Raw genomic sequence first — 25,662 nt, 5'->3', positions numbered from 1 at the left:
CAACCATGGGAACCATCCTGGTATGACATTGCCTCCATATATTACAGAGTGGAAAGTCTTTGAGTATATACCGACATGGAGTACTTTTAGAGAGGGAAGATTGAAGAGGTGGAAGGTAACATGAGACTCAAGGAGAACAATGGAATATTATCAAAGGATTGGAAGAGGGTGGGTGTCAATTACCTGACAGAAAGGGAAAAGTCCCCTTTGTTCTTCCGGCTGGGCCGGGCCAGAAAGCTGCCATGAATTCCTCGTGCTTTGAGTAAGGCCTCAGCATCTATGCCACTCAGGTCACGATGAAACCACCTGGTTGGTGGAAGGAAGGGAGGAAAGTAGAAAAGAAGGACATCACAAATGGGGGAAAAACAGGGTAGACCGTGTCTGCGTGGTCCAGACCTCACAAGGCAGATACCTCAAACCTCTGCCACAATCCAAGAATGATCAGAAAGTAGACGCTGGGTTTTTGTTTTGTTTTTTTCATTCTCTCCCCTGCCCCTACATTCAGCACAGCGGTGGCTCCCACTGGCATGTTCATAATTTAGAATCAGCAACAAGTCGATGAGCCAGCGCAGATCAACCCAGGTAGACAGAACCTTCGCTTCATCTTGAACACAGCACTTTCAGGTGTAATCAGTTTGCACATTCCATGCTCGGTCATTAAGCATTAAATAATAGAGTGGTAAGTAACCAAATCATCTCTCTACGTAGAGAGCGGGTTGCCACCTTTCTAACTGAGCAGCAGCCAAACAGATATGCAGCTAGTGAAGCTCTTCCTAAGCTAATAACAGTAGTGGAAGAAGCTCTACTGGTTACATTTCTGCTAGATCCTAAAGATTCAGTAGCAGTTTTTAGTTTTCTTAAAAAGTGACTGTATAATTCATGCGGGAACTGTCAACTTTACTCAGGAAAAGAAAACTGTTAGGCAGTGATGCTTGAAGATGTAGCCCCAACCCCCAAATCGATACAGCCAGATGCAACACAACGATCTCTTCCAGCAACTCACTCTGTCTTCCGCATCACACACATGCTCCTGCAGAAGACAGTCCCTCCCAGTTCAAGAAAACATTTCAAAACCTGCTTAGAGAGAAAACATTAATCTGGGATAGGCAATCCTAAATTTTTTCCTTACCTCATTATTTTCCAGGGGACCAGTGGCAAAATCAAAAGTCCAGTAAAAAAAAATGAAAAAATTAACTGACGAAGTGCCTTTGAAGATGACAATAAAGGAGAAATGGGTGCTTAATCTCTCAGCGAGACTTTCCAACTGTGAATTCTCCGTTCTTGCCTCTACCCATCTACCTCATGCATTTCCTCTGCCCATCACGCTTTCATAGTCTGCTCCACAATCAGTCCGTGTTGATAGGTATGGACAGAAAGAACTGAGGCAAACAGACAGTTCCAAGTTGCTGTGCACTGTTACAGGAACAGGAAGCATATCTAACATCGTTGTTCTTCACTGCAAGTTGCAATGTGTGCACTTCTGCTTCTGCTTTTGGATCCTTTTTCTCCTTCTGTCCTATCCTCTTTGTTCACAACTATTTCTGTGTTTCTTGCTTTCTTGCAGGGGGGAGGGAAGAATTCACGAGAAATGAGCACAAGGCAGTCCATTTAATTATCACTAGTGGAGAACCAACACCAGCACTAAATGGAACATGATTAAAAGCAATGATATCCCAAGAGTATGTAATAAATGTACGAAATGTAGTAAATACAAAAGGATTTGGTGGAAATCAGGCCTTCAACAGAGAAAGAACCAACTTTAAATATGTCAAGTCCCAGTTTCTTAATGCTGCAGGGTACTTGTTGCTTCCATAGGAAATCCCTTTACCATGCTGCATTATTTTTTCTCATTCAGTGGAATGAGGTAGAATTTATAGAGAGGTTCCCCACAAGACTTAGCCTACTGCTATATTATGCAGTAATAATATCCTTCCCCCCAGCCAAGAAACTGTCTATTAGATCTAGTCCAATTTAAGCCCAGCAAAGGTGTTTTTCCCTGATGTTAATATAACATGTCCTTTTGCAGGACCTGCTCGTTCTTCTCATTTGGGTACTTGAATGCTCCCAGCCCCTTGAATGGCCTTCAGATGGCCTCATCCCCTGGCAGGAGAAAGTTTTAATTACTGATTTCTCCTCCAAGAAGAAATACTTTACTCTAAAAGTGAAACGAAATGAAAAGGGGGAAAAAATGCACCTCCCTACCTTGAAGGGAACTTAAGAATAAGATTTGGCTCAAATAGCTAGCATTTTTAGCATATCTTTAGGCAAGACTGCCCAAGCAACCTAAGTAAATACTTCAAGATCAAATAATGGTCTCCACTTGAAGCTGTAGAACAGAATTCATAGATGGAAAAAGGATGCCCTTATCACAAAAGTGTCCACAGTACAGGTTTCAAGTACAGAATTCTCAAACAGGTTGACCTTAAAATAAAAGGAGAACAATTAAAAATGTGTGTATACATGTGGTTTGGTATTGCTAACCACTTTCACATCATATGCCTGCTTTCTGGTTACACAGAATCTTCTATCTGGACAGTTAAAAAAAAAGGAAAACAATGTTCCTAGAATAGGATAAGATGAGACGTCAAAATGGTTACTCTTTTATATGATTATTGTTTTCATCTGAAAACTGAAAAATATTTTTGTTGAACGTAAAAGCCTGGGGATTGTATTCTAAACTTTGATCCTAACAGAGATAATATTTAACTCCACCAGCAGATATTTTTAGCACTGATAATAAAGCAGTGTGAGTTCTGATGGCTAACTGCAAGATATAATAACTCCATAGCGTGCAGCTGGTCTTCTGATTTGTGTTTACAGTGATTGAAGTGTGTGTGGGTCCGGTCCTGATCACGATGACCACATACAGGTGAAGGGAGCTTAAATTCTCAGCCCAATCATTTGTTTTTCAAATTGCCATAGAGATGTTTTCTTTGAAGATTCCATTAATGTCAATCGAGATCAAAAAAGAAAAAAAAAGCTATGCAAGAGTGGGAGGTTTTAGTTTCCTGTCCCCACCCTATGTGCTGTAGATCCCCTCCACACATTTTCACAAATGAAAAAATAACCAGACAGGCAGCTGCCAGCTACATACATAATTCAGCTTCTCGATTAGCGACCCCCCCCCCCAGCGGCATTCCAAAGATTTCTTGTACTGTTTGAGGGATGTGGGGAATGCAATGCTCTCAGCCATGGACACTCTCAGAGCTCTACAATACTGCAATGAGTGCTTGTTGATCAGCACACTTTTTTTGCAAAAACAAAAATATTTGGATCAGCCCAGGTCAAACCACTGCAGGAAACCTAGGGAGGAGCTGTGTGTTCCCTGCCTTTGACCTGCACTGCTCTTTTGCAGAGTGGCACTTGGTGGGGAAATTTGGAGAGAGGGAAGAAGGGAAAAAAATGAGGGTTGAACTTATTGGCTACTCTTACCTTTGGCTTTCCCCAGCTGGAAGTTAACACTTGATAGTAAAGACAAAACAAGAATAGAAAGTAGGGGAAAGACTTATGAGGCTGCAGGGCACTGCATTCAATTACTGCTCCAACCGGCTCGGTCTGGCAGCAGTGCAAGTCCACAATGCAAAGTCTTTCCTAGATTTAGCTACCTAAGTTCATTGGATGAAAGACACCAAGGCAGAGTTTTCCAGGGTTTGGGGCCTGAGACTTTTCGGTGCATTGGTAAAAATGACTATGGGTGAGTTTGCCGACTCACAGTAGATGGCTGACTATAACCAGTTACACCCGTACTCCTTACCACACTATACCCTCTCCTCTTCAGTCCAGCAGGATGCTCTGCTCACTGCCAGCAAGCAAGCATTCACCCAGCAAAAGCATGGAGCCACAGCATTAAAATTGGTTTTCTAGGAAGCTTATGAGGCCCATTTACGTTCCGGGGGAATTTTTGGGACTAAAAATGTTGCTAGAGATTGGTGCTTTGCTTGGCAGCATCTTTTTCAAAAGGTAAACGAAAGTTTTGATGTAAAGAATCAAGCAAGTTCTCTTGGTAGGTACTAAGAGAGATGCTGAGCTGCATTTTTCGATATCAGGCCACTTGGGGCAGTGTTTCTCAACTTTAACAACTTCAAGATGTGTGGACTTCAACTCCCAGAATTTCCCAGCCAGCATGCTGGCTGGGGAATTCAAGTCCACACATCCTGAAGTTGTCAAGGTTGAGAAACTGGGTTAGGGAAAGCTATCTGAAAGCAACTGTGACTGAACCCATCTTCGGAACTTCAAGAGGCAATTCTTCAAAGTTTCTGCTTCTCTTCACACATTCTCTCTCCTGTGGAGAAGTCTACTCTTCAACTTGCTTAGGGCCAAATGAACAGTCACTGCTGGGTAAGGCAGACCTACATGATGGAGTCTTAACTAAGGAAGCCTGGGAAGACAAGTTACTGGAGGCTACGGTCCTTCAGGGAGGAAGGTAAACAGAGAGGACAGGCAGCAGATGCAAGGATCCATGGATAAATATGCAAATCACCCTCCAGCTCTTTTTTTAGTATTTGTCTTAATGCTTTTAAAAGTTAATATTATTTCAATCAATTCATCTGGCTGCTTTAGAAATGAAAACAGTACTGTGTAAGGTTAAGTTATCCACATCTCTTATTTGATAGTCTTTGCTCTCTTGACTGTACTAGACTACTAAACAGCATTGCTATGAGGGCTCTTACATTTCAAGACATCACCAAATTTCCCTATTCTTCTAAAACATCAAGATATAGTAAGCCTATTTTATTTACACCTACATCTTCACCTTCTCTGTCAACATTGTTTATTGAGTTTTTGCTATCACTACTATTTACTAACAAGCAATCCACAAACTCTGTGCTTCCCTTTTACAGTCCTTGTCAATAATGAGTTAAGCTGACCCATTGTAAAAATCAGCTTTATACCCTGACATTGTTCTAATCACATTGCCACCACATCCTATTCATGCCTTACGTCTTAAAGCACGTCCAGTGGGGCTTACCTCCAGGAAAGTCCGTATGCATTTGTAGCCCTAGCATAGCTAAGCAGCTGGGCTACTATATTGCTCGAAGAGGAAAATGAACACCTGCCCGTAACCATTTGCATGTCAACACCAGTCGGGGAAAGCACTGTATGCATCCTTAATTCTTGCTACAGTTACAGATACGATAAAAAGAGAAGCCTAAAACGGACAAACCTTCGCTGATGCGCCCGCCTTACACTGAAACAGAAGAGGCGGAGACCTGAAAGTTACCTGCCCGAGCTAGACGCCTCTGCCCTAGTGAATAGGTGCGGTGGAAGGAAGGCGAATTCAAAAGGCTGATCCCGATACAAAAGACTCCATTCTTTCCCCCGCTCAAGGTCTTCCTGAGCTGGAGTTAATAAACACCTCGGGAGGAAGAGGCTGAGTCTGAGACAAGCAGCAGGTAACCAAGGGAGGGGCGGTCTGCTGTCCCCGCCCCATCGACCTGCAGGGGAGGCCCTCCCGGGGTAGACCTGGGAGGCGCGAAAGACGCCTCTCTTCGTCCCTGAGCCCGCTGCCTCATCAACTGCGAGTCTTACCCTCCTCAAAACGTCGGAGTTTCGGCCCTTTTAAACCCAGAGGACTTTCGCTGTTTCCGCCCCGTTGTAGGTGTGCTCTTGTATTTAGAAGCTCATCTACTACCTTTGGCTCAAACTTACTTACAACAGGGAGGGGGGTTCTTTTCATTAAACTTCTTTTTATCTCTTGGCATACAGGAGGGTGCGCAAGGCTGTATTGCCAGCTTGGACTAAGGACAGGAGGGCATCCTTTGTGTTCTACTTAAATCGATTATAATCTAGCACACACTCTTCTGAGCAGTTATCAATCTGCCTTCTGTACTCTAATGATAGAGCAGCTGTCTTGGTTGTGCTGTGCAGAACTACTGAGTTCTTTTTAAAATGTATTTCTTGGGATTGAATTTTTACGGTGTATTCCCCACCATTCCACAGGTCCGAGCACATGATGCGATCCTGAACACCTGCAGAAATGCAATCGTATAAATGATCTGTAGTTGTCAATGCAGAGAGAATGTTGAAAAATCTTTGATTTTTGAGGCCTTTAGCAATGTTAGCCCCCAAGTGCAGACAAAGTGATATATCGTATATATGCGTAGATAAGCCCATCCAGATATACCCCCAATTTTGGGGGTATGTTTTTGAACCTAAAATTCTCAGCTTATCCATGAGTATATACAGGATCAAATTATTGTTGACAGGAATTAGCTGTAGCATTGGTCAGAATTTTTTCAGGGGACAGGCACCATGGCGTCATTTCATACGATGGGTGGATACCCCAAACTCAGTGCCCCCAGTATTGTGAATTCTTGAGGGATCACAGAGTTTTGTCTACCTCAGATTTCAGCCATGTAATTCTTATTTTTAAAAAATTGAATCTAGATGCCACTCTAGATGACACGCTGCCCCATGACAGAATTCTCAATTTCCTGGGTAAAGGAAATTTTTGTTCAATGAGCATGCCACTATCATAGAATTCACTATGAATTTAGACATGACAGAACTTGATAGTGATTTTGATTCTCATGACAAAACATAAGTTTGTGGTTTTGATTCTAACTGCCATGATTTATGGCTCAAATGGGCTTTATAAACCCACCCAGTTGTGGTTTATTGAATAAACTATGGCTAAACAATATCAGTTAGAGTGATACTAACTTGGCCAGCTTTAGAAGGGATCTAACCACTCAGGGGCAAAAAAGTCAAATTGTGACTGTGCAGTATCACAGGCCAAGAAAAGCAGGGCTTCAATTGCCCGGTGGCAGCTGCCATCTTGGCATCCCTGCCCAATCAATCAAGAACACGACCAATGACTATTCTCTCTCTAAAGCCGTGTTTCTCAACTTAAACTTAGCAACTTTAAGATGTCTGGATTTCAACTCCCAGAATTCCCCAGCCAGCACGCTCGCTCACACTCTGAGTCAGTCAGTCAGTCAGTCAGTCAGTCAGTCAGTCTTTATTCATTAGCCTTCTGGCCATTTCAATTTCATAAAAACAATCTAATACCATATTAATATTTCTGAGTCAGAAATATGATGGGACATATTTACAAGATGTTTTTATTCACAAGCACCAAATACAAAACAAAAAATTCAAATCAAGGACTATAGACAAAAGTCAAAACCCCTCTTCCATGAAAATGAAAGAAAACAATGCCCAAGTTCCATCCAAGTAAGACTGATGTGATAACCTAAAAACAGTAAGGACAAGCAGTCCCACCAGGGGCTGCCTACTTCATGATGTTGCCACCCCACCTCCTGTCCCAGCCCCATGGGGAGGCAGAGTCATTGGAGGCAGAAACATAGACTTCAGCTTCCCAGACATGCTTGCAATTTCTGGATCCTGAGATTCGTATGATTTTATCATTCTGGCAAACTTTAGGACCCCTAGAAAAGAAAAACAGCATTGGTAAGATAGCACTGATGCCATATAGCTTTTCTTATTATCTCTGTGGACTGGGCAATACAACCCAGGGTGGGTAACTTTCCTCTGATTCTTTTTCTCTGCCAGGAATTTTTTCATTATTTATTAAAAGAAAATACAGAAACACCATCTTGCCTTCTTGCTGTTAATTTTCTTGACTTGATCATGGAGAGGGTCCAAGAGTAGGAAAAAAAACAGGTCTGTGGCTGTTGGCAGCCCATGAGTTGGCCATTACTAATGCAACAGTTGCCTTCCATGGCCCAGGTCATTGGGTATGCTGGGTAACCAACCAGGCACAACAGCTAAAACCAGCTTTTCCCTGCCACTGCCCAATAATTCAGCCCTGAACTTACCTTCCCCATCATTACTAAAACCATAGGCTTTGATCACATCCTGTTGTATCTGGGTAGCCACAGGAAGCAGAAACTGAAGCATCTTCCCCATGTCATTGCAGGCATTGTCCCTGGCCTCCTCCAGTCGCTGAGCATTTTCCGGAGATCCAAATGCCTTGATCACTTCTGCCAAAACAACTAAACAGAAAACAGACATGCTGTAAGACAATTCCCACCAGTTGAAGTCTGTGAGCCTTAAGAAAAGCAGCTTGTTTCTCTCCCTAAGAAGTGCAATATTTGAATTGCAACCTTTGCTCAAAGGGGAATGAAATGCAAACAGCCATCTTAAGACAGCCAGGGGTAGTCTAAAGCAGTGTTTTTCAAACTTGCCAAGTTTAAGATGTGTGGACTTCAACTCCCAGAATTGAGTTGAAGTCCACACATCTTAAACTTGCCCATGTTTGAAAAATACTGGTCTAAGGCCATTTCATCAGAAGTCACTCGTAGCATCTGCTGAGCCACAGCATCCAGCCACTGTTGTGCCAATAGAACACTGTCAAGGACAAGCACTGCCGGGGAACACTAGAAGATGCTATACATTATTAGGAAGAAATTGGCCACAATGTGGTTCACAAAACAATACCTTGTGGGCTAGAATGACCTAAGCTTGGTCAAGACATAAAAGAAATTCTGTTCACTATTTCACTTTTCTCAAAAAATGTAAATGTTTTCAAAAGTGTGCAGCTGAAGAGATAATGTACCTCTCCAACATCCCCCCCCCCGCCTTAAACTGAAGAGTTAAAACTGTCCTGTCCAGGCCTGTACAACAGGGTTCACTGACCTGAAATTTGTTACGTGCAAAATAATAACGTGTTATTCAAAACTTCACTTTGAAGCTTAGAGTCACTATGTGAGATGGGCAGCTATACAAAGGTGCTAGACAGACAGACAGACAGACAGACAAGCAAGCAAGCCTCATTTACGAGAGACCTTTAGGGCCAAAATCCATGTCTGGTTGTTCACTTAAAGTACTTTCCTTTAATCAAGAACAGAAACACAATGCCCTCACAAATGGACTTCTGAAGGGAAGAAGGCTACAGAACTCCTTTGGGAAAATGTATTTTCATAGGAACTGGCAATCAGCTATTTCTCAAACTGTGGTCAGAACTCCAAGACAAGGGACCTGGAGACTCACCATTTTAAAAAAATTGATTAGGTTGCACAGGCAGAGTAGGAGCCCCCTCTGCAAAACTTGCTCAAGGCTGTGGTCCTCCACAAACCACAGGGGGCAGTTCTGGTACCCAGATTAGAGCCCATGATTTATAGATTTAAACCTTAAATATTAGAAGTGGCCCATTTCTTGCCCCCAATGAAATCATCCTTTTTATGGGCGGGGTCGCACAAACCTCACTTTAGGGGGCCACGGACCCCTGATGCACTTTCCTCCCGCCTGTCAGCTTGTCTGACGGGCAGGGCTGTTGACTTGGGCCGGGGCTCAGCCCCAGCCCCAGCCCCAGCGTCGACGACAGCGGCAAAGAGCTGGGCCAGCGCTTTGGGGGGACGTGGCTTTGGAGCAGGCGAAGAAGAGAGCCCTTTCCGAGGCACGGGCGCCCCTGCGGTCGCACCGCCCTTTCTCTCTCCAGCCCTCTCCACCCTGACGCCCCCACGGAAGCTGCCCCGATTTGCCGGCTCACCTTTGGCCTGCTCCGCGCTCAGGGAAACCGACTGGGCCTGGGCCGCAGCAGCCACGGGGCGCTGCAGGCTGGACATGCGGCGGACAGAGAGGGGGAAGCGGCGGGGGCTCTGACGGCGGCGCGGGCGGCGCCCTCTCCTGCGCTGCCTGCCGGCAAGGACTCCCGCTCGCGCTCCCGCAGCCCACCCCGGCAGAGAGGCGCCCCTTCTCGCCCGAGTCCCGCAGAGAGACGAGAGAGCCCTCCCGGCTCGGGAATCCGCGTCTCCGCCTTCCCACTTCCGGGCTACAAAGCGGAGGGGCGGGAGCGCGCTTCTTGCGGCTGCGCCGGCCTCTCTTTTCAATCCGGGTTAGGAGAACAAAGTCAGGGAGGACGAGCGCAAAGCGGAATAGCCGGGGAAGGCCTTCGCTGGGCGGTCGTATCTCGGAGGATGGTATTTCGGGGTGATTCCCGGGCGGGGAGGACGAGTCTCCTCTCCAGCGCCCTCCCGTGGACCGCGGCCGCTGTGGAAAGAAACAAGTTGGCTGCGGCAGAGATCATTTTAAACCGTCCCTCCTGGCGTTTTCCCGCTATCCCGCATCGGGCGAACGTTGATCCGCCGGTCGCGAGAGGAGCGGGCCGGGCCCGAGCCTGACTGAGGGCGAGCGGCTGGCCCCGCACCCGCCAGGCGGCTCTCGCGCCTCAGGCGGGACCGGCTTCCCCGCCCCGCCCGGAAGACCGGAGCGCCGTCCCTCCGCCCCCACGGGGGACTTCCTCTCCCTCCGCCCGCGGGCGAGCCCTTCGGCGGGCTTCGGGAAAGTTCGAGAGCGAGAGGGTTGCGTGCCGGAAGGACTGCAGCTCTGCCCGGAGCTGAAGTCCTTCGGCACGCAGCTCCTCCGCTCCGTCCGCTTAAGGACGCAGCCAAGCGGCCGGCCGCTTCGCTCAGCGATCGAGAGTCCGGTCCCGACGGTGGTCATTAGGCGAGGACTGCCTGTAAAAAAGTTTTAGAGCAACAAGAACTCGACGGTCAAACCAGAGCTACACGTGTCTTTTATTGGAATGTTGTTGTTGTGGCGCCCTTGGGGTTTCCAAGCATTCGGTCGCATTTTTGGATTTAGCTTGGTCTAAGATGTTGACCAGTATTGTTCAGTCGTGTCCGACACCTCGTGAATATTGGCTATTGTTGGTATATTACTGATATAATTAAGGGCCTACGAGTCAAGGTTCACCGCTGGTGATTTGCAGGTTCACTTTCAGGCGTTCTCCTGGCTTCCACAGGACGTCAACTTCGGGCGGGAATCGACCCCACCCGCAGGGAGTCGCCTGCGAGTTGAAATTGAACCTCGCCCAGCAAGTGACCTGCGGGTCGAAATAGGCCTTCCAGTAACAATAGAAGGCCGGTGGGCCTTTCCAAGGTATCCGTAGTATGCACAATGTCGGTTGGTACCGCCGCGTTCTCCTGGGTTAAGCGGAGTTCGCTAACGATGACCGTCGTGTTCTGTGTTAAGGGAGGTTCCCTCACAATCACCACCGCGTTCCCCTCTGTTAAGTGCGCTCGACGAAGTTAACTTCCCCTTTTATACAGCCACGGCTGTCACACGTGACCGCCAGTGTAAAAGCGACGCCCCTCTTCTCGAACTCTCCGGGGCAGGAGCGCTGCAACACAGAAAACTACCAGAAAAAGCTATTCGCAGCCTTTTAATTACTTACATAGGTACATAACTTACTTTGACGAAGTTTGGGAGGCTCTCCGCCACAGCAGAAAGCCTTCTAGACAAATACAAAAAGAGCTGAAGTCACTGAGATGTACGAGCGCGCGTCATTCACCCAAGGAGAACAGAGCACGTTTCAGGTGTTGGTGACTAAAATACGACGGCGCATTCTATCCCACGCTGGCAGTATAAAAGGAGCGATTATATAAAAAAAAAACAAGGCCCCACCGTATTTCCTGCGGGAGTTACGTATTTATATTCCTTAAAATGAAGCTTTGGGCATCGTAAAAGCCGTATGCTAAAGAGATCGCTTCCATTGGTCACGGTTGAAGACCGCGCCCTGCCAATGACGAAATGGTAGGAGGGGGAAGCCGGAAAGGGAACTCCAAATTTGGAAGCGGCCGGAAGGCGTTGCAGTTTGGCTCCTTCCGTGAGGATGCCGGGCTGCTCTGGCGATGTCGTTCCCCCTTTGGTATCTGACGTCAAGCGGAGCGAGGGAGGGACGGGGAAGCAGCGAAATCGTTACTGGAAATCTAGTAGGTTGAGGTGCTTGAACGGGCGCTTCGCGCTAGGGAATTTGTATATAAGTACTGCTGTAGCATGCGCAGTTTTACATACACGACTGCTGTGTCTGGAGTTTTCTAATCCTCTGAGCCCAAGGAGCTGCACAATGAAGGCAGGTGGCACAAAGTACCAGCTTGACTTCATGCCAACCTCTTGCTTTGCCCAGAGGTGCCATCGCAACTGCATACTTACTCCTGTTGAAGGACAGACTACCTTTGACACATTCATCCCCCTAGCTCAGGCCTGCAATTGAAGCTTATGTTTATACCATGGAGGAACTAAGCCTCCAAAGAGAAGCTACTTGCACTCCAAAGAATGTGATTCCAGCCAAGCATCTTGAAGACACCCTGACATTAAGGGCAAGAGGAATTAAGTATGGTTTACTTCCACTTTATCTCCTGCCCTCCTACTCTGCTAGCAATGGAGAAAATGCCTAATACCAATGTCTTTCCCCAATTCTTGCTGTCTTCAAGACCCTGCTAAGGTGATCAGCATTTCATAAATCTTTCTTGGGGACGTATATACTAAACACGGTTGTTAAGAGGTACTATTTGGAAAGAAAGCTAGTAATTCCTATTTATCATTTCTGGTGCTTAATTCTCTCACGTGGGCAAGGATTTTCTCTACATGATGGAAGAGTGTCCCATCTGCATAAATCTCTGCTCAGGATGCTATGATTCAGGAACAGGATCCCACAAGTCCAGCCTGTCTGTGTACAGCTGACCAAGTCATGCTCTCACACATACCCTCCTCTACTACACAGACTGGATATAATGAATCCTTGATAAACTCACAAGGTGCTGCAATTATCCAAGGTGCTAATTTCAAGAACTCCATGCAATTGCCAAAACACAAGGACCTACCAAGCTGCAAAAATAGTGGAAAAAGGACATCTATTAAAGTATCTTCCATTCCAGCAGAGAATAACAGATCCAGATTTTGAGGCATCCTTTTCCACTTCCCTGCTTTGTAACAAAATAGCAGGGGGTGTAGTTTTAAAATCGTGATCATTTGATAATAATAGCCCCTGGGCATGCAGAAAGCAAACATTAAAACATTTTGGAAGGCTTCTTTTTTGGCTACTTGGCTGGCTTTTTCTTTAAGAGCTGCATTCATATATAAATTAGTGTGTGTGTGCGCGTGTGTGTGCATGTGCACACCCATGTGTGTGCTGGGTAGAATTGGTTGTGTAGGGAGATTCTTCTCCCATAATTGGCTATCTTTTAATGTTCTTATGTAAATATATATATGAGAACAGATCAAGATATACAACTGTGAAATTAGACACACACACACATGGGGAGATCAAGGATTCACGAATTGCTACGCAAAACTGCCACGTCTAATGGGATGTGCATGAGTACATCAATTGGAATGGGTGAAGGGAAAAGGGGCAGTTGCCACCAGGGACAGTTTCACTATGCTTTGCACTGTTTGGCCATATTAATCTGCCTCACCAATGAAATGAGAGGAAAATGTACTATTGTCATTCCAGAGCATTCTCCAGAACCACCAAAGTTCCCTCAAGGCATGGATAAAAGGCAGCTGTTCTCTTGAAACCATCCTGTGGTGCTATGCACCTCTTGACTTGGCCCAGTCTTTCAAGGGCTGAACAGGAACATGACAGTGCCTTCTTGAAAGTCCCATAATGCAGTGCTCCTCAAAACCATTTGGTTGTCAAGGTGCAAAAAAACAGGCATGTTTAGCCCCATTATGCTTTTAGTGACATCCACCCTAGGGCTGGGGAGTGGTGATGGGGGGACATGGAAGGAAGAGAAGGCAGGCATGACAATTCATACCTTTTCTTACTGAAGCAAGGGAATGGTGAGCCACTTGTCCAAAGTCCTTGTTGATCTTTCATATTTTCCCTTGTACTACCCTCTTCCCTCCCACCACAGTTGTTTGGGTTTGTGGAATGACTTAAGGAACTGTGTCACTAGGTAGCTTCTCCCTCATCCAGGTTTGGTGAGTTGATTTTCCTCTCCAAGAAGAAGCAGCAGCAACAAGGGATAATGACATCATCATGGGGAATGGGGTCCATTTAAAGGGGCTTGTCACTTTCTTTTTTCAGATGACTGTAAGAACAAGGAAGAAGGTAGGGAAAAGAGTGAACATAACATCACTAAGTTGTAGAGTTTAAAAACACCTAGGTAATCTAATTGACTGCTCAGTGTTGAGAAAACAATAAATGACAAACCCACAAACAACAAAAACCAGCAATTTTTTGGGAAAGCAAATTAAATAACAGATGAACTATTCTGATCCTAAGATAGTTACTCCATAAACACCTGGATGAACAGGCATGCTTTCAACTGTGGCATGAAATAAGATAGTGTAAGGATCAGTCCAATACCTACTGGGGGAGACTTCTGTAATTTTTGCACAGTGACTGAGGAAGCCGTACTCCTGACCACTGCGCTGGGGGCTAAACCCATCAGTGGGAACCAGTATGAAGCTGCTAAGAAGAATGTCCTACTAGATTGTTTTTATGGATTAGTGTCAGGTGCCATCATTCTACCAATCTTAATTGTGCCCCAAACCTGCAACTTTCAGTTCTTTCCTCTTCCTGCAGCACCAACTGCCATATAAAACAAAACAGTCTTGGCCTCACTAGTATTGGGAGGACCTTTAATGGAAAGGGGAGTATTAATAGTCATTTGGAGTCAGTTCTTGTCAATTTAGTTCCTGGTTAGTTGGTTTTTTCTTCACCTCTGAAAAGGTGGCTTACAAGTTACAATTACAATAGTGCAAAATCATTAAAACACTATAGTACTTCATTTGGGGGATTTACACCCTGACAAAACCCTGAAAACAGCTTACAAAACAAATCCAAACAAAAACCTAAGTAGCGTAAAAAGGATAAAGCAACAAATGAGAAAAAGGTAAAATAGTAGCTACTTTAAAAAAAAAGCTTAAATACTCCTGAGAACAGGATAGACTTTGCTTGTTGCCTAAAAGGTAACAGTGAAGACATTAGAATAGGGGTAAAGAACCAGTGGCTCCCCAGATGTTCTAAACTGCAGAAACCAGCATTGTTCATTATTAACTGTGATGGCTGGGCATGTTGGAAACTGTAGATTAGCAGCAAAGTTTCCCATCTTTACACTTGCCCAGGAAGTGAAATTCCAAGGATGGGCATTAGGAGAAAAGGGCCTTGCTCTGGCACTCATCTAACTTCTGCAAATGGATATATGAAGGAAGGGGTCAAAAAGATGATCTCCACCAAGTTACAGGCTAGTATAAGAAAAATACACTCTTCCCCCTTCTGGTGCCCTCCAGAAACATTGGACTACAATCTCTATCTCATATGACCAAAGGCTGGCTAGGAATTGTGGGAATTGTGGTCCAACATAACTGGTGGGCACAAGTTCAGAGAAGGCTGCTTTAGACATCAGGATATTTAAAACTTTGAAAGTCAGATCAGCATCTTGAACGGTGCTAGGAAACAATCTAAAAGACACTACAGCTCTGTTAACACTAACTCAATATTATCATGGAAATAAGAATCCGTTTACAATCCAATGATCGTATTCCACATTAGTTGAAGTTACCAGTTACTTCTCATACTGTGCAATGGGCTGCCTTCTTCCTGAAAAGAAGAAGCAGAGCACAGCCTTACAAACTGATTCTGGGTAATAAGCAGCAACCAACCAACCAATGGAAGTGTCCTCTGAGGAAGAAATACCATAATGGAATCATGTTCCAGAGTTATATTTTTCAAAAGATTTCTTTCAGCAAATCCACATGAATTCATCTGCCGAGAAATAATAGCACATTGCAGAAAATTGTGGAGAATGTTCTAGGTTGCTCAATTAATATGACTAATTTCTCATGTAATAACAGGATATGGGCACATTGTATAGGAGATACTATTCTGGCTCTCTTTTAGAGAAGCTTGTCCACTATTACCAGTCTGACTAAGGAATGCCAAATACGTTTCTAGGAAACCCTTAAATTCAATATTTCATCTCTCTCCAATCTCTGCCAGATTAGGCAGAGATAGGAAGCTATATCTTAAAGCATTTTCTGAGTCACTAATTCCTGGCCTGAACTGACTCCTTCCACCCTGTGAAAAAGCAATAGGATATCTGCACATCTTAAAAAGCAACAGACCTGTAGTAATCCTCTTGTGTGGGAAGTGGCACTCCATGCAGAGGGTGATGGGCATGCAGCCATTGCTGCTGTTCCAGGGCCAAGCGCTGCAGCTCTGCCGACTGTGCATGCATGGCTTGGAGCTGGTGTGCTGCAGACATTGGGGCAGAAAGAGAGCCAGGCAGGTCTCTGTAGGGGGCAGCTGCAGATGAAAGCAAAAAGACAGAACAATAAATTGCAACTGCTAAGTAATTCAGGGGTCGTGGGATCATTGTTTGGGAAAACCCAATATAAAGAGGAATTGCAGATTGCTTTACCTTTCATAGGGCAAAGAAGAGTAAATGTCAGCATTGGCTAATTTTCACAAAGAAAAGGTACGTCTGCAAAAAAGTTATCTTCTGCGTCTCACTCCAAGGCAAAGATGCTCTGCTGTTCTCTTTGCATTTGACCCTATTTTTGATCTTCCCTCAAGAACTACATCTATGCTCTAATCCAGACCTGGGGAATGTCTGTCTTGAGTCTCTCTGGGTGTACTTGTTCCCAGACCACCTACACAATAGGCTCACAATTTTAAATGCCTTTACTACATCGTTTTAATAAACCTAATGTTCATTTTAATACAGTTGAATAAACCAGTTCTGGTGTCAATTAGCTTTTCATTTCTGGACCAGCATAAGCTCATAGCAGTTTAATTCTCAGAAAGCAATTGGGGGGAAAATACTACCCTCTTTTCCCTTGTACTCCCAGACATAAAGTCAGATTATTAATGGGACTGCCTGCCTCTGATTATTTCTGCCTGTCCCACCAGATCTGACAGGGTGGGCACAGTCCAGGTCCCTTCAATTAAACAATGTTATTTACTGGGACCTAGGCAGTGTCCCTCCTCTGTTGTGGCACCTGCCTTATGGAGCAACCTCCCTCCTGAAATCCAGACAGTCCTGACCCTGTTTGCTTTCTGGAAACCCTTAAAGACCTGGATTTTTCTCAAGACACTGAGACCAGGCTGTTAGTAGAGCCTGACATGTATAGTTTGATTGGATTATCGTTTTTAGGAGCCTCAGCTTTGTTGCAATATTGTTTTGTTATTTCTTGCTTCTGATTTGTGTAGTGAGCCACCCAGAGGCTTGAGATGGGCAGCTATATAACCTTATAAATAATTAAAAATAAACAGGTGACAGATTTGACTTATTCTAAAAGTTAGATACCTTGTGAAGAAGTAATATATCTGAGAAAGCCAGCCCACAAGCTCCTCCTCTTTATCCTTCCTTCTGTTCCAGACTTGGGCACTGCTCCCCATGTTCTCCCCACCCATCCATTTTCTCAGACAGAGTCCATTTTCTCCACTGCTATTCCTTTCCCTTCACCCCCCACCCCCCATCTTTTAGATGCCTTTTTGTCTTGGTTGATGTAATATTCTCCCCACTCCTTAAAGTTCTTACCAAAAAGCTGGTGGCGCAGCACTTCATTTTCATGGAGTGGGTGAGGCAGAAGTGGATTAGGTATAGTGCCCGCTGGGTAGGGTATTCGGGTGAGATGTGACCCAGAAGCCAGTGGATCGATAAGAGGGTGAACAGAGGCAGAAGCTGCAAAGCAGAGATTAGTTTTTAAATACAGGAGGAAGAGTAGGTGGGGAAACATTCTTTTTGTGCAGTATATAAGGAATTTGAATGAACTTTACTTCTAGTTCCTTGTATTCACATTAATTATATGTAGCATTATATAACATTCTTTCTATAATCTTACAACCCACCAATATGGTATGAAAACATTGTTTTCTATGTAAGAGGCCAATTCTGAAAGAATAGTTACTTACCTCCACAACCAGACTATAATAGCTAAGATAAGGCCATTCTTTTGTTTGTGCAAACATTCATATTCATGCTTATATGTAAATATTCAATAGTTTAGTCCATTTGATTAGTGATTTAGATAGAGTACACAGTCCTAATCATGATTTCATCAAAAGCAGAAAAGGGAGGGAGGGAGGGAGCTTGAAAGCTCTCTTGAGGTAATCAGAATTCAATTTTTAGTTACCAATCATGGGTTACAAACACAGAGATTCATAATTAATTCATTGACATTTCTGGGTGATAGGTCTAGCACAGTTGCTGAGACTTAATTCTCACTGAGATAAGCAAACCCGTTGCTGAGCTTTTAAGGGGAAAGGTGTTATATGACTAAAAGATCCTCTGTCCACCAACATTTCATGCAAGTTGAAAATTAGTGTATCAAGGAGAATGGATCAATCCCAGAGTTCTCCCTGATATGCTAGTTTTCCCTTGTATAGAAATCCTATCCTTCTTCTACTGAAAGTGTTCAATCAGGTGAGATTCCAAAGGCAGTCATCCTAATGAGAATTCAGCAGTTCCAAAGAGACATTTGCAACACATTTCTAGACTGTGCTGGAGGCCATGGGATCTCCTCACCTGCATGGATGGCGTCCTGCTGGTGGAGATGGAGGTGGGAGTGGATGTGGGAGTGCTGGTGATGATGGGGGGTCACATTGAGCATCTGCAGCCGAGCCAAGGGGTCGTTGCTCAGAGCAGCCACTCTCTCGGCATGCTGTCGTTCAGCTGCTAATCGCTCGGCATAAGACATGTCAGGGCGCAAGGCTGGGCCAGCCGCCAGGGCTAGCCGTTCTCGTTCCAGGTGGCCCAGCCCTGGATGGAAGGGAAAAGCAGGGTGGAGGCCTGGACCTGCCTGGAGAGCCAGCCCCCCATGCCGTGGAAAAGGATCCATTGCAGCACTGGGCACGGCATGGAGCTGCTCCAACTCAGCTGGTTTAACTTCAAAGCCAGGCTTAAGACGCTCACGCAGATCACGATCCCTGAGGTCTCGTTCACGGGCTTCCCGTTCTCGCAATTCTCTCTCCCGCGTGGCTGGGTCACTGCTGTAGATGGCTGGCACGTTGTAACCGAGCAGTCCTGGATCAACTGCACCCAATGGGACATAGAAGGGGTGATTCCGGTTGCTCGGAGACATGACATGAGGCCGGGCATACTCGCTGAGGGTGCGAAGGGCTGGCGTGTCAGGACCCAGATAGGGTGGGACAGTTGCTACAGCACTGCCTTGCTCAAAAGATGGACGATGAGGAACAGGGCCAAGAGATGGACAATCCACTGGCCGGCCCTCTTGGGCAACCTTCTGCAAGAGAACAGAGAATGGGTCATTCAGCAAGATGTGTCCTGACTGCCAGGGATACTGCCTTCTGACAAACTGGGCAGTTAATATATATGGGTTAGCACAGTCAACTCTAACTGGCAACAGCTCCTTGAAAACCTCTGGCAGAGATATTTCTGATTCTGCAACTCTATTATTCTTTTAAAGGGGAAAGCCAGGAACCAAAGGAGGAGCCTGTGTGTGCAACTGGCACTTACCACACTTCGTTCCAGTTCCCTTTCCTTCTCCCTTTCCCGCTCCTTCTCTCGTTCTCGCTCTCTTTCCCGCTCTTTCTCTTCCCTGGCCTTCTGTTCAGCCTCTCTGCGCACTTTCTCAACAAGATCAGCCCTTTTCTTGGCCAGTTTGGAGCCATCCAGGGGCACAAAGTAGAGATCAGTCCGTGAACAGGAATTGAAGCCACGATCCAGATGTTTGTTGAACCTGGGTGAGAAAGAAGCCCCAATATCTCAGCCTCCATATGAATTCTCCTAAGAAACTCTTTTAAGAAAAACAAACTCCAAAGTCTGCTCTGGGGAAACCCAAATTCTTCAAGAAAAACAGTAAAAGATTATTTAACCTGTGAAAATTACATACATTAAGTCAATCGACACAACAGTTTTAACTTTGGATTGTTTATTCCATTTCTATTTCTTGAACAGAGGGCTAAGACACAGAAGCTGTACAAAACATTAAGACTGTCCTCTATAAAGTCCATCAAGAATTCCTTTGCAACAGCAACCCTAACTTTTGAGATTTTAACAGGCTCTGTCATATGCAGAGCCTTTAGAAATGGGTGTTATACAAATAAAAATCAATCAAATATGTATAGCCATAGGGCAATGGGGGAAATCTGTCCCTGTAGGGATATTCCAAGCCCACTTGCTGATTTTTCAGCACTCCTTAAAGAAGCCTTCTACATCATCATTCTGTTCTGCTGAATTCTGGAAGTTCAGTTTGTCAAAGGAGGCATTCCCTCCCCCCACCCACTTGATCTCCTCTCCCCACCCTCTCCGTTTCCTTGCGTTCCTTACCTGGCTGATTGGCTGGCATGACTTGGTACATCCACCACTTTGGGGGCTGGGGAAGGACTCCGAATTGGAGGCATTGGGCTATCGGGGGTCTCATATTCCTCTGAAGGCTCTTGTTTGATTTGTGCAGCACTGAGTGGCAGGGGAGGCAAGGGTGGGGCAGGGGCAGCCATACTTCCAGAGGCGGGAGGAGCCATGGGGGCTGGTGAGGAGGCCTTGTAGCCCCCAGCTGCCGGAGAAGAGCTTAGTCTGTATCCTGGTGGTGTGGCTACCCGGAATGAGGATGCTGAGGATGCAGGAGGAGAGCCTGGCTTGTACGAGGTTGGCGGCTGGAAAGTAGGAGATGGGGAAGCTGTACGCTTTCCATAAGGGGCTGTCGTTGGCGGTCCTACTGGAGGTGATGCTGTCTTATACGGGGCTGTAGAAGAAGAGGCCATTGTGGTTATGACAGTGGAGAGGGTAACTGAAGCAGAAGTGACTGGGGGTCCAGCCCCATGTGCAGGTGAAGGTGGAGGTGGGGGAGGAAAGGCATAAGTGGCTGTGCTCTGCCCTTGGGGATGGCTACAGAGTCCGGGGTATGTCCCCTGGGATGAGGAGGAGGACGAGGAGGAGGAAGAGGAGGAGGAAGAGGAAGAGGAGGAGGAGGAGGATGCAGAAGGAGCCTGGCTGTATGTAGCATGGCTATGAGGTGGGTAGAGGCGTAGCCCATAGGCAGCATGAGAAGGGTGATGTGGACCTGCTTCTAGTGGGTGGGAATAACTACCAGATGTTTGTGGTGTGGCAACTGCTGCTGGAGAGAGACCAGCACCACTGCTGTGGTTGTGATGGTGCTGCTGGTGATGAGTGGATTGACCAGGAAAGGAGGCAGGAGGGTGGGAGTTGGTGTTCCCTAGTGGGCGGCTGTATGGTGGTGGGCCTTGACTCCACACAGGCTGGGAGGGCATGGAGGGCTGAGTGTACTTGGGTGGTTGGCTGGATACAGAGAGGCTGCTGGGTGGTGGAAAGGAGTGGCCATATGATGAACTGTAGCTGGGTAGTGCCTGGGAAGGAGGAGGAAGGGGATACTGAGCAGAAGAGCTGGGGGGTGGAGGAGGAGGGGGAGCATAGGGATAACGAGAAGGGGCAGGTGACTTATCCTGCCCTATTGCATGGGGTGATGAAAGATGTCCACTTAATGCTTGCCCCACCACCCCTGGTGAGCTGGAAGTCACAGACATGTTATTTAGAGGGCGCAGAGCTGGAGGGGGAGGCAGATTGGCCAGCACATGGGGAAAGGTGGCAGCAGCAGAAGGAATTATTGATGGGGAATTGTTTGGAGGTGTCTTCTGAGGAGGCAAGCCACCTGCCACAGAGGCTAATGAAATAGGAGTAGTTGGGGGTGGGTTATGCTTAGTACCCAGGGACTGCTCACGCACACTTGGTGCTGGAATTCCCACCCCTGCGCTCACAACTTTGGGCCCCAGTTGGACTACATTAGCATTCGGGTACAGAGAAGCATGCATAGTGCAGGAGGAAGAGGATGAAGAAGAGGGGGAGGAGGATGAGTTGGTGGATGGAGTGGGAACTGGGGGGGCTTGGGCCTGCGCCTGGAAAATCCTTGAAGCCTGGGCTTCAAGCTGAGATTGGTAGCCACTCGTGGGGCCCTGAGGATGAACCTCCCCTGTTAAGCTGAAGTTGGATTCTGCTGGACGTGCTAGGCCCTCCGTCAGGGGAGCTGGTGAGGGGCTCTGGGGAAAGAGTGGGGGGTGATGATAAGAGCGAGAGGGTCCTTGTGAAAGCACAGAGGAGGAATCGGAATCATTCTCCACACTGCCAGGGCTATAGACACTGGGAGAGGTGCTTCGATTATCTTGGTCAATGTCTCGTGGGTCACTGCTTGTCTCATCATTGAAGCTGTGACCATCTAGGCTGTCCACATCAGAAGGAGACTGTGGTCTTGGCAGCTCCTAGGATTTAAGAAAAACAAGGAATACTGAGCAAATGCTCTTTCAGGGACGTTAAAAGAGACCTCTCTAGGCAAGTTTGGGAATTATGTTAAAAGAAGAATTGCAATTAGGTATAGGAAAAAGCTGCCTCATTTGTGTGTGAATGATCAGCAGTCATTCTGTCTTGACAATGGATAGTACAACCACAACTGTTAGACACTGTGATATAACACAGGTGAGTACTTGGCTAGATGAGCTTAGGAAAAGCAGGAAAAATTTCTTCAACGAAAAGGACCATTCTGGGGATGTTTGGAGCTGAGCAATACTGAGCAAGAAGAGTTGTAGGGAAAACCTACTTCTGTTTTAGTTTTCTTTGCAGCATTGGTGTCTTCTCCTTCACTCTCTGAAATCTCCTCTGATCGACTCTGCTTGCTTCCTTTAGGAGCCATCGATTCCTCCACACGACCTTTCTGCAGGACAAATAGATAGGAGAGGGGACATATTCCAGAGCAAAAACTTTGAATAGCATTTATTCAAAGAATACGTTTTCAATTTTTTTTTAGCTACAGAAAATGCAACGTAATTCACGTGCAAGTGAGGTTACTTAAAACTACTTCTTGTATTAGTCAAACAGGAAATTCCATTATCACACGGATAATGTCATGGGTGAGAAAGGATCAGACTGCTACACACCCAATCAGATTTAGGGCAAATTAGGGCAAGTGATGGTGAAGGCTATGTAGATTAATAAATAAACAATAATTGTCTTAAAGAGGAAGGACCTTCAAACTCTAATAAATGTTCCTGCAAACAGCTGCAAATGTTAGAAGGCATTTCATATATGGGATAATTATTGCTCATGTATTGATTTATCTTTGTCCTTATTGCCCTCACTTACTGTATGTGATATCATGAAATAACAAAATCTGATTGGCTGCAATCATGATGATGTTTTCCTGTTCATGATCAAATGCAGGAAGGAGGAATCAGCCACAGCTAGGGAAAAATGGCGCTAAAGAATCAGCTGGTAGGGGAAATAACAGTTTTACAGCTTAAGCATTTTTAGGATAATTTTCTACTTTGCTGAAACTGCTGTTTTCTATTAAAAACCCAAACTGGAGAATATTTAATGCAGCTCTAAACATATATTGCAATATGTATTGGTTTCTATAGCATTATTACCAATTTTCCTTTGTGTATAAATGACCTTTAATGGGTAATATATAAATAAAAAAATCTACCTTGGTAGTTTGTCGGGATTTCTCAGCTTTGCCATCGCTGCTGGAAGTGCTGACACCACCTGGAGATGCTCGACCCCGTGTCCTGAGCTCCTCTCGGGGCCCTGGAGTCTCCTTCTTTCGACCACTCCGCATTGACATCTGTTGAGAAAACAGACAATTATTTATTTCAGGTTTTTACATCTCCTTCCAATTCTTCCATGTTTCCTAGTCTGAACTTCTCTGACTTTTCTCAGTTTTGATTTACATTATATGTAGAGCTATAAAAAAAAATCTCAATATCTGCATTCACAATCTCTAGATACAACTATTCAGTGTTACTGTTTACAATGATTTTGTCTTTACAAGTGTTTGTCAACCTAAAGCATTCTTTGCAGGGTGAGGCAAGTGGAAGACTTTAGGATATACATTAATAATAGCAAAATACTGTACATTGCATGTACTGTAGATTTAAAATAAAAATACCTGCATGGAATTTTGTAGCTCCAGAGTGCATCAAAAATGCAAACTGCCTTACAAACAACCACTTCCTCCCTTTACATTTTTCCACTGATTCAGTGTAGAACATTTTTTATCCCCTATATTTTCCTTTCTCTGTCTTGGTAACATACAACAAGTGATCCGCTAAACTGAGCAGATATGATTACAATCCATGTAGAGTTATTTCCTGGTTATGCTGTCTTTGTGAAACTGCAAAAACAGTATATCGTTAAGTAGTTAGTACTCCAAAGGACAGGCTTGGAAGTTTATACTGTAAGCTGTATAGGATGGCCTAAAGTAACCAAAAGGACAAATTACCTTAAATTGTCGACTTTAACCAGATTTAAATTGTTGATTAACATTAAAGGTTTGGTTTTGATCCTGTGTTCCAGGAACCCTTGGGGTTCATGAAACGTGCTCATAGTTCCTCAATATAAAAATCAGTAATGGCAGAGAAGCTTTCCTGGAAGGTGTCCTTCCCACTCTTGCTCTTTTCCTTGCAGAATCTAACAATATATGTCTTTGCACGTTCTAGGTGTACCGTAAGGGAGGTCATCAAACCTGGCCAATCCATAAACTCCAGAGTCTTCTCCAGTGCCAAGAGACCAAATAGCAAGATCTAAAATATTTGAGGATGGCTAAAGCATCCATTCATTAATTGGTGGAACCCAAAGTTTGTTAATAAAATAAGTATGGCAAAAATTTAAGGACATACTCCTTTCTTTTTTAAGGTAATTTTAGTTCAGGGCTACTAATACAAGATGAAAGGAATAAGAAATATATATTTTTTAAAAACTTTCTTTCTAGGAATGATTAATAATTATTGTTTGTGGCAATTACTAAATAGCATTATTTTTCATATTTAAAATTCATTTATACTGAACTCTAGAATATGCTTTTCATTTTATTAAATCTGTAGTTCAAAGGTGAATGATTACTTAATCAAAATTCTGTAATTACTCTTTTTTATTTTCTTACTATTTTTCTTCTGCTATTCTGGAAATGACAGGGACAGGACATTTTAATGCTTATTTCCATCTGGAACCCATAAATCACTCACAATCAAATATATACATATTAATCCAGAATGTCTTGAAACTTTTCCTCACTTGGAAAAACTCATCCACCATGTTTTCATGATTGAACCATGGCAATCCACCCCCCAGGCCCCATTATCAGGTACCCATGAACGAAGTGATCACAATTCAGTAGTTCCCCAATTATTTAAATTTAGGAGTCCCAATGTATTTCTGAAGATTGTCAACATTTCTATATAATGCCTCTGTTGTCCTCTAAATGTATTCTCCCTCGGTGTTGCCCAACAACAGCCACCTGGTCTAACACCAGGGACTTTTATTTTCTTAACCCCCATTAATCTGTACTTACAGAATCTTTATTCTGTCGAGTCTTCATTCTTTTGGGTGTAGGGTCCCCATTCTCCTTTGTCCGGGTAGAAGAAAACATTAACTTTTATACCTTTTCCCACGCTGCTATTCCTTGAGAGACTGAGGTATGAGCCTCAAAGAATTACACTCCTCAGGAAAAAAGTCAGCAAGAAACTTTATCCAGGTATGCAATGAGTTCCTGACAATTTCAAAAACAGAGAATTTGTTAGAGAAAAGGATAAGAGGCTAAGAAATGTTATATGAATTAAACGTTTTCCTTACTATGCCTCAGACTCTTCAATAAAACTATTTAGAACTTAAAAATGCATATTAGATAGCATATTAAAGCTTCTCTCTGAAAAATCACCAAATGACATATTTCTACAGTAATGGATGAAAACCAGAATATTTAGTTGGAATTCATTTTCTCCAGAATTGATAACATTAAACTCTATTAATGGTTTAAAATACCAAGAGATGCTGACAGTCTAATTATGATGGTTTCTGCATGTTTATTTTGCAGCTTTTACTGTAACAGCCGTTTGCAGACTAATTATATTGCCTTGTTCAATACCATTCTGAATACACAATTTCAATAAAAAGTAGTTGCTTTAACATTTGTTTAATCCATGTTACATATAGCCTTGTG

The 25,662-nt window shown here is 44.6% G+C and overlaps 3 protein-coding genes and 1 non-coding gene across 16 annotated transcripts in view; all 4 read right to left on the bottom strand.

Annotated features, from left to right (window-relative positions):
• Positions 1-5,391, bottom strand: part of PTPN6 (protein tyrosine phosphatase non-receptor type 6) — a 38,687-nt gene extending 33,296 nt beyond the window's left edge. The window contains exons 1-3 of one of the 7 annotated variants that reach the window (XM_015887700.3): positions 5,165-5,391; positions 1,130-2,421; positions 184-306 (exon numbers count right to left, since the gene is read on the bottom strand). In XM_015887700.3, coding sequence (XP_015743186.1) covers positions 184-306; positions 1,130-1,134 — 128 coding nt within the window. In that variant the 5' untranslated portion in view covers positions 1,135-2,421; positions 5,165-5,391. The remainder of the gene's footprint in view (positions 1-183; positions 307-1,129; positions 2,422-5,164) is intronic. The other 6 variants (XM_007420414.4, XM_025165217.2, XM_025165200.2 and 3 more) reach the window with 6 other exon arrangements.
• Positions 5,392-7,036: 1,645 nt separating this feature from the next.
• CUNH12orf57 (chromosome unknown C12orf57 homolog) lies at positions 7,037-10,133 on the bottom strand. Its single transcript, XM_007420415.4, has 3 exons — positions 9,455-10,133; positions 7,782-7,958; positions 7,037-7,391 (listed from the first exon to the last, which is right to left on the bottom strand). The coding sequence occupies exons 1-3, from the start codon at positions 9,528-9,530 to the stop codon at positions 7,240-7,242; spliced, it is 405 nt and encodes a 134-aa protein (XP_007420477.1). The 5' UTR covers positions 9,531-10,133; the 3' UTR covers positions 7,037-7,239.
• Positions 10,134-11,171: 1,038 nt separating this feature from the next.
• Positions 11,172-11,232, bottom strand: LOC112540403 (U7 small nuclear RNA). Its single transcript, XR_003084486.1, has one exon. It is a non-coding gene; the product is annotated as a U7 small nuclear RNA (small nuclear RNA).
• Positions 11,233-13,536: 2,304 nt separating this feature from the next.
• Positions 13,537-25,662, bottom strand: part of ATN1 (atrophin 1) — a 53,654-nt gene continuing 41,528 nt past the window's right edge. For 5 of the 7 annotated variants that reach the window (XM_025165233.2, XM_088138596.1, XM_025165228.2 and 2 more), the window contains exons 2-10: positions 25,015-25,212; positions 23,152-23,289; positions 22,267-22,380; positions 19,989-21,931; positions 19,176-19,398; positions 18,225-18,942; positions 17,238-17,381; positions 15,820-16,000; positions 13,537-13,781 (exon numbers count right to left, since the gene is read on the bottom strand). In XM_025165233.2, coding sequence (XP_025021001.1) covers positions 13,748-13,781; positions 15,820-16,000; positions 17,238-17,381; positions 18,225-18,942; positions 19,176-19,398; positions 19,989-21,931; positions 22,267-22,380; positions 23,152-23,289; positions 25,015-25,092 — 3,573 coding nt within the window. In that variant the 5' untranslated portion in view covers positions 25,093-25,212 and the 3' untranslated portion in view covers positions 13,537-13,747. Of the gene's footprint in view, positions 13,782-15,188; positions 15,296-15,819; positions 16,001-17,237; positions 17,382-18,224; positions 18,943-19,175; positions 19,399-19,988; positions 21,932-22,266; positions 22,381-23,151; positions 23,290-25,014; positions 25,213-25,662 lie in introns of all 7 variants that reach the window. The other 2 variants (XR_015795788.1, XM_025165237.2) reach the window with 2 other exon arrangements.

Source organism: Python bivittatus, unplaced genomic scaffold (assembly GCF_059951505.1).
Source record: "Python bivittatus isolate LINGU-HERP-01145 unplaced genomic scaffold, Pbiv_v1 ctg000270_np1212, whole genome shotgun sequence".
Lineage (NCBI taxonomy): Eukaryota > Metazoa > Chordata > Lepidosauria > Squamata > Pythonidae > Python > Python bivittatus.
The sequence above is the reverse complement of the archived record's forward strand: the minus strand, read 5'-3'. Positions and strand labels throughout refer to the sequence as shown.